This window comes from Neltuma alba, unplaced genomic scaffold (assembly GCF_004799145.2).
Source record: "Neltuma alba isolate B1F8T4 unplaced genomic scaffold, ASM479914v2 tig00010885_pilon, whole genome shotgun sequence".
Classification (NCBI taxonomy): Eukaryota; Viridiplantae; Streptophyta; class Magnoliopsida; order Fabales; family Fabaceae; genus Neltuma; species Neltuma alba.
The window spans coordinates 71,563-79,977 of NW_021635673.1; the positions used below are offsets into that span (position 1 = coordinate 71,563).

Below are 8,415 nucleotides of genomic sequence, written 5' to 3' on the forward strand. Positions count from 1 at the left end.
CAAAGGTCACTTTTGACCGAGTGATCATAAAGACTATGTTCAGGCTTAGTGGTTTTTCATGCGGAGGAATGTGAATGGTCAAGATGGAATTTGTCCCTCACATTCGTAGAGAGATATTACTGGGCCCCTCGATGAGTAAGTCTGAGAAATGTATGGCCATACTATAATGGAAAGGTAGTTCCATTTCTATACTCAAACTACTCAGGGATCGAGAAAGTAATGGTCATGAATAGGAGGATGACGTTCTCCATGCCTCATCCATGACCAAAATGTCGTGTGACAAAAGGGACATGATATGGTTGTATGAAAGGTTACATCGTTCAATGATCCTCATATGATTTGGGTAGTCGTGATGTCTTGCTAGAGACCGCTTACGACTTGTGAGTCATTATAGTTAATGGCCCACTGCCAACTTCATATGGACCTACAGGGTCGCACACAAAATAGCCCAACACGAGTTATGATGTCCAGATTCATTGAATCTAAGATATGTCCAGATTCAATGAATAATATAGGGTGGACGTGTATATATATATAAATTCGTATATATATATATTATATAAATATAAAAGATATTAATTGTTAGATTTAATTTATAAGGATAAATTAGATCTATGTAAATTAATTCCGTCATATCTTTATTTTAAATTAAATAAATAGGTGAATTAAATTTGTGAGACGGATTTAATATAAACCGTATTTATTTAATTGTTCTCTTATCTGATTAGGCAATATTTGATATTGCATTAATTTCGGAATTAATTTAGGATTAATTCCGAAATTAAATATCATTCATAATACCTATGGCATCCTATATATTTGATATTAGGAGTTAGGGTTTTAGTGAGTGAGAGAGAGTAAAACCACTTGCAGATAAGAGACGGCCAAAAAAGGAGAGAGAGGAGGATGGATTCTTTGAAAAACCCTAGACGGACAAAGAGGCGCTAGCACGCCGTTCGTGACTGGAGAGCTGTTCGTGTGGATACCGATAGAGGAAGCCGACCGGAGTTGTCGACTTCGAGTGACAAAGGAGGCGAGCAGAGGCATCCTGAACGGCGGAATCACCAAGCCACCAAGAAATCAAACATCGAAGGTAATGCTTCTTACTACCTGACTTAAACGCGATCGATAGATCCGGGTAAGGGATTGAAACATTTAAAGTTTATTTTCCATTGCGCGTTTTTCAATTCCCTTCAATTATATCCTATAACTCCCAAATTGAAGGGTCTCAAGCATTTATTTCCTGTAGCTTCTGATTGTACAATTATGTTGCTTGATCCTCTTTTTTATGGATTTGTAACTCTAGAGTTAGTATTTGATGTTGGGGTCTTATAAACAGAGGATGTTGTGCATACAATGATGACAATGAAGTGAATAAAAGATTACTCCCCATTTCTTTTCTAGTTGTTGTCCATCTCTATTATCTCAATCTTTCTTATTTTTCTTATTTTCATAACAGAGTCTAAATTTATAAATAAAGAAATCACATTAGAACGAATACTTTTAAAAACTGGATTGAAGAAGTTTGCGGTTTATAGTTCTCATGATCTAACTAGTTAGATTGGCAGTCGAACTGATAACATAATAATTAAATAAATTTTTAATAAAAATAATTATATATAATATGTGTGTGTGTAAGAATAAATTCCTAATAATACTGATTGTTAGCATAATAACCCGAGAATATATTAAGTTTTCTATAAAATAACGTCATATAAACTACAAATACTCTGATGAAAATAACCTCTAGAGAGGGTCAAATTTTTTTTTTTTAAACTCAAGAAAATACGTATACATAATGGCAATTAAGTGAAAAATGGAACTCGATATGCCTACCAAGGTTTTAAATTCGAGCCTCATATGTTTTTCCCAAAAAAAAAACACAACTGAGAGAGATCAGAGAGAACCATCCCATTTGATATTTAACAATGCTTGAAACTTTGGAATTATATATAGTCAAAATATAACAATATGCCATAAAATAATTGGATAGAAAAAGCGTTTTTTTGTCTGATTCAACACTTGCATATATAATCTTTAACCATCAATCGACTTCGCCGGCTTTAGCCGGCAATTACTCATTAAAAAATATGTTTTAAGCAACAGTGTAGGTTAAACCTGAAACTCCTCTCATCCCAGGCTTCCATGGCAGACACTATAATATATGTACATATATACACACACACATGCATATAAACTTGCATGTGGCTTATATGAATTAGATATAGCTTCATATATATATGTGTGTGTTAGAGTGAATAAGAATATCATCAATAGAGAGTAAGAATGAGGCAAGCAGGGGCATATTCAGGGCTGCATCAAGGAAGGATGGGGCCTCAGGCGCTGCCATTGGCGAGGATAAAGAAGATAATGAAGAGATCTGGGGATGACGTCAAGATGATATCAGGTGAAGCTCCCATTGCTTTTGCCAAAGCTTGTGAGCTCTTCATTGAAGAGCTCACCAGAAGGTCTTGGCTCATGACCACTCAGTCCAAACGCAGAACTCTCCTCAAAGACGACGTCGCTTCTGCCGTGATCGCCACAGACCTCTTCGACTTCTTGATCTCTTTGGTCACCCACGCTAGTGCCTCATCTCCCTCTTCTTCCACCATGCAATCTTAAAAGGCCTCATTGTTGTCTCTCTTCTCACATCTGTAAACTTTTTGAAGTTTATTACAGAGTTTGGATGCAAATTTGCTTCAAATGTTTTAACTTAAAAATGCTAAACACCCAGGAGTTTTTTGTTTTTTTGTGTGTAAATTTGTTTCTGAAGTTTAAAGTCATAGCAATATGTCTCTTACCATTAAAATATTAATAGTCAACATCATTATTTTAATGACAAGGGACAATATTGCTATGATTTTAAATTTCTGATGTAAATTTGTACTCAAGAATTTATGAATGTCCGATGCTTCTAAATAAAAACTTTCAAGACAAATTTGCAATGTAACTATTTATTATAATATAAAAATATCCTCTGATTTTTATTACTAGTAGTATATAATTTATATGTTCATGTCAATTGAATAAAGGGTAATTCCATAGTACAACATATTAATTAGAGCCGGGAAAACGGGCCGAGCCCTTTTAGGCCATGAAATTATGAGGGTCGGGCTTGATATTTTTCTTTTAAAATGAGAAACAAGCCCTAGAGGGCCGAGAGCTTGAAAGGGCTGACCCTGGAGGGCCACGGGCCGGCCCTTTTAAGCCCTTTTATAATTTTTTTATATAATATTAATGCTATTAATTTTTTATATTGTTGATAATATTTCAAATATTTAGTTATTATTACCATTTTAAAATTAAATTTAGTTTTAGACAATAATTTATCCAATTAAAATTTTAAAAAATGGGTTAATTTGGACTTTAATAATGATTTGATTTATATTATATGCGTTGATATTTTTAAACTATATATATATTTGATAATAGAATATTTTTATACTTATATAACTTGTGATTCTATAATTTGAATTAGAAATTCATGAGTTTCAACAACAATGTTTCTCACATTAAAGTAAAATAATAGTTAGATTGCAAAATTTAAAAATAAAATTCTTATAAAGAAGAAAAGCTAGATATTTTTGTTACGAAAGAAAAGCATACTTATGAAGAAAAGTAATTAATTATAGTGATGATGAAGTTTCAAAAGATTAATGATAGTGTTTATTTATTGCACAATTGCATTATAGATAAAACTTTTAGATGTTGTTATCTTATTAATAAATGTTTTAAATGTTCTTAGATGTTGATGAATATTTATATATGATGATATTTTATATTTGTGACTTAATTTTATTCATATTTATGTCTTTTATTAATAATTTCATTGGTTTATTTTTATATTTTTATAAAAAAAATATGATAAATATAAAAAATAGTATTTTTTCTTAAACGGGCCAAAAGCCCGCAGGCCGGCCCTGACCCTGTAGCTTAAGGGCCGGGTTTAGCAAATTGGGATATTTTTAAAATTTCAACCCTGGAGGGCCGGTCCTTTTAAGCCCGTCAGTCCTGAAGGGCCGGTCTTGATTCCCAGCTCTAATATTAATGGATAGTGCGTGATACATGGAAAACAACAAATACACCGGTCAATTAAAATCCAAGTGGTTTGATTGATCCGATCCTGCTCGATATATTGTGTTGGTTGTTGACGTCGAGTAAAAAAGGTAAACCCCTAATTAGTTTAAATTGATCCAGTATATATTGTGTTGGTTTTGGACTTGCTTGGCCGTGGGCTGAGCGTGCATTAGTTAGAGCATTAATTAATTAATGAAAACGCTTTCATTGATGCATCATGTGTGATGTATTGATTTTATTATTATTATAAATTTTTTTAAAGAAATCTATTAGAATGATGGACCAACCAAGAGGGAAGTGAATTGAGTAATAACAATAATTTAAAATTAAAAAACAATAACTTACATGGAAGGAGTTTGAGTTAGAAGGATTTTATCGAAGGATAAGATAAGGAAAGAAGCACAAAGCAAATTTATTTTATTTTATTTTATTGGTACAAAGCACACGGCAAATTTATATTGGTTCGGTTTTAAATACTTGATCTATGTCCAGTTCTCAGAACGTCTATGAGAGTTTTACTATACTTCAAAATTTGAAATGATTCTTGGCGCTCTAGTATATCAATTGATTACTCTCAATCTCTTTTCTTTACTTTCCTTAAGGTTACAACCTATTCAAAATTCTCACAATCTTGAGTAATTCTCAAAAGAGTAATAAAAGTTTAAGTATCTCTCTCTTATAGATTAATATAAATCAATACTGAAACTTGGTAGGTAAACTTAATAAAAACAAAGCCTTGAGAACAATAAATTTGACAGCGTAATTGTTCATTCTCTCTTCTTTGCTTATTTGAATGCTTTATTTATTTATAGTTAATCTTTATTAACTATCGCGTTAGACTTGAAGCAATATCACCATTTGAAACAGTAGCTGAAGGTGTAGTTAGCTTGTAATGGTTGGGGTGCTTTTAGTGTTTCTGACAAAAGTAGCTTAATCACGTTATTTTTCCATTGAGCTATTTGATCCTGTATTAGTCATGCTCAAACAAGTCATTAGTGGTTTAGAGTATTAGCTATAGATAAATGACTAGCAATAATTACATTTAAAAGAAATTAGGTTCAATTTGCTGACGGATCAGATATTAGAACTAAATGAATGATTATGAATAAGGAACTCAATAGCGGCTATTATCGATAATTTTATCGATAATTTTTCAATAAGATGAAACTGGAATGAATGAAAAATTTGAAGTTTATTATCAATAATACCCTTTATCGATAACCTTATCGATAAATAATTAAAGATGTGAAAACTGAAATGTGAGAAATATTGGTGTTTTTAGGCCATTTTATCACAAACCTTATCGATAAATCTTTGAACAAAAATAGAGGGATAACCCAAAATTTATCGAAAAGCTGAATACCGAAAATTGCAAAACACTTGTATTTATCGATAATCTCATCGATAAATATCACTAGGAAATCTATTTCACAGTTCAAGTCAAAAAAATTATCGATATCATTATTGATAAGCCATATTATCAATAATTACTGCTAAAAATCTTTTAAAGATAATTTCTGAAATTGTGAAAAACTTGACTTATAAAATCTTATTGATAGAGTTTGCAAAAACCTTGTCGCAAAACAAGAATTTTGATAACTTTATCGATAAACCAAAGATTTTATATTTAATTTGTTCAAATCAAATACTTTGAAATTTGAGAGCATTTACTGAAGTTCTTATGAATAAACCATGTTATGGATAAGCTTATTGATAAATGTTTCTTTTTTTTTAGAACCAAAGTATTATGAGAAAATTATTGATGATTTGAATTATCAATAACATTATCGATAATTACTGATTCAACTTCCAGAAAACAAGCTTTTAATCTCTAAAACAATTAAATTTCTTTATCATGATATTATATTTTAAGGGAACATATCGAGATGTAACTATATTTTTATTAATAAATAAACTCTTTTTTATTGTTAATAATTTTTTCACCAAAACATGAGAAAACCCAATTCAGCATGGTCATACTAAGTTGGCCTAAACGCATAAAGATAGAGCTTTTTAGATGTGAAGTTAAGATTTTTTTTTAATCTCATCTTAAACATTGTCAATTACCAACAATTTTCTCATCTGATCAATTTCCTAACAAGATTAAGAGTTTGTTTGACTTAAAAAAATGGAGAAAATAAGAATTGAAAAAGATTTTAATAAGTTTAATTTAAAATAAATAGAAGAAATGAAATTTAAGACTTTTAATTGATTTTTTTTATTTGTTTAATCTTACACATTTTCTTTAATAAATTTTTGTAATTTGGTTAACATAGAATTCATAAAGTAAACACCCAAGGGCTTGACACGTCATGTCCACTAAACAAAATGTGCTTACGCTTCTGGGGGCCCAATTAAGCCAGTCCAATATTGCTATGTTTTCGGCCCATAACATCACTTTAACGGTTCATTGGGATTTATTAGGTCCACACCCGCGAAATTTGTTCTTTTGGGCTTAAAGCCCATATCTCTTAGCAAAGAGGAGAGAGAATGGCATTCAGAGTTCTTTATAAGAGAATGACTGATACCTTGGTCTCCCGCCCTGAGCGCATGATCTTTTGAAACTGGCAAGTATGATATAACTATGCAGGTTAATAATTTTTTTTTAAAAGCAGAGTTATCAAAGTATTCCATAAAGGCATTTTATTAGAATCAATTACGAGACCATCCATCATGGTTTTCATAAGAAATCCCTATAAGCTTGAATGTATTTGGATTTGCTTTAGATAAAACAAATAAAATTAATAAGGGGTTTGGTAGGCTATGAAATAACCAGGGTTTAATTTGGGGTCATAATTGATTTTGGCATGTCTAATGTTTGGATTTTTCCTTTTCCTCTAAGAAAACTATGGCTTTCAAATTAATACTCGGGAGATAAGTTTTCCCTTCTAAGGCGGTGCTCTTCCTCTCCGCCTCATGATTATCCTTCTTCTTGTTCTTTTTTTGTTTTCCTTTTGATTTGGTTTCTTGATCTTAGTTATACTAGTTTTATTTCTCCCACGATTGCTGTACAACATGAGGTTTTCAGCCAGTAATGATAGTCCCCTCGCTCATTGTCGGCGCCACTACCTTTTTGCTAAGCAGCTATGCATCCTTCCAAACTTCAAGTTCTTATTGATATTCATTGTTGTTTGAAACAAGAAGTCTGGGTTGTGCGACATGGTTCAAATCATTTTGTTCTTCACGTTCGAGATGAAGCCGACAGGTTGGCTATTCTCAGTCAAGGGACTTGGTTGCTTCAAGGCTTTCCAATGGCTGTTTATGAATGGTTTCCTGATCAACCAATCAATTCGGTTCCGTTCTCCTCTTTCTCAGCTTGGGTCCAAGTGTTTGGTCTTCCTTTGGAGTATTATACAAGAGAGGTAGCAGCGAAATTGGCGGGCCATTTGGTCAGGTGATTGACTTTGATTCTTCATGCTCGCAATATCCCAATGGACTGCAATTTAAAGCTAGCTTTCTTAGGGGGTGTTTGGATGAAACCAAACCATAGTTTGGAGAATAGCTTCTGGAGAATAGATTCTGGAGAGAATAGATTTTGAAAGAATAGCTTTTATGAAAAAGTGATTCTGATAAAGTGAGAGTGTTTGGATAGTTGTTGTCAAAAGTGCTTTTTTATATGTAGAAATTACTAAAAAGGACATAAGTTTAAATGATAATTACATATAAGATATATTTCATAATATATGTTTATTTGAAGTAAATAAATAATATTAATACAAAAATTAATACGTATATATATTAATAAAATAAATAAATATGTTTTTTTTGCAAAATGATTTAATAAAATAATTAAATATGTATATATATTAATAAATAATATATATTAATAAAATAATTAAAATTAAAACGTATATATATATATTAATAAAATAAGTAAATATGTTTTTTGTAAAATATATTATTTAACCTCAAGGCTCACCCTCACAGACTCGGGCTGGTATTCGCTGTCGCGTGTCGCCTCTTGGTCACTCCCCTCCCCTGATTGGCGATTCCCCGTGCCCCCCTCCCCAAGCACACAAAAACCACAAACCTTTGCCTCTTAGTCCGTCTCTGTCAGTCGAGTACTCGACGCTCGATGCTCATCGCCCCAAAGCCCCCACCTCTCTCGACACCTGTGCTCAATGATTTAAAACCCGGACCGGGCCGGCCGGTCAAACCGGTCAGATCGTCAGCTGGTGCTCGCTACGGCTCGTCCCAACTAGTTAGCTCGTTCTACCGTTTGGGCCGCTTCAAACCGCTTCCAGCCGCCCTTTAGACCGGAAGCCGGTATTAACCGGAGAGCCAGGACGGTTTTGGAAAAACCGAACGGCCAAACTCTGTCTCACCATGAACGCTGGA

The 8,415-nt window shown here is 32.6% G+C and overlaps 1 protein-coding gene across 1 annotated transcript; it reads left to right on the top strand.

The window, feature by feature from the left end:
• Nucleotides 1-2,286: 2,286 nt before the first annotated feature.
• Nucleotides 2,287-2,622, top strand: LOC114759724 (nuclear transcription factor Y subunit C-2-like). The gene has a single exon (XM_028948958.1). It carries the CDS (start codon nt 2,287-2,289, stop codon nt 2,620-2,622), a length of 336 nt encoding a protein of 111 aa, XP_028804791.1.
• The last annotated feature ends 5,793 nt before the right edge of the window (nt 2,623-8,415 follow it).

Coding starts and splice junctions, on each gene's coding strand:
- LOC114759724 (XM_028948958.1), top strand. CDS start 2,287: ATGAGGCAAGCAGGGGCATATTCAGGGCTGCATCAAGGAAGGATGGGG.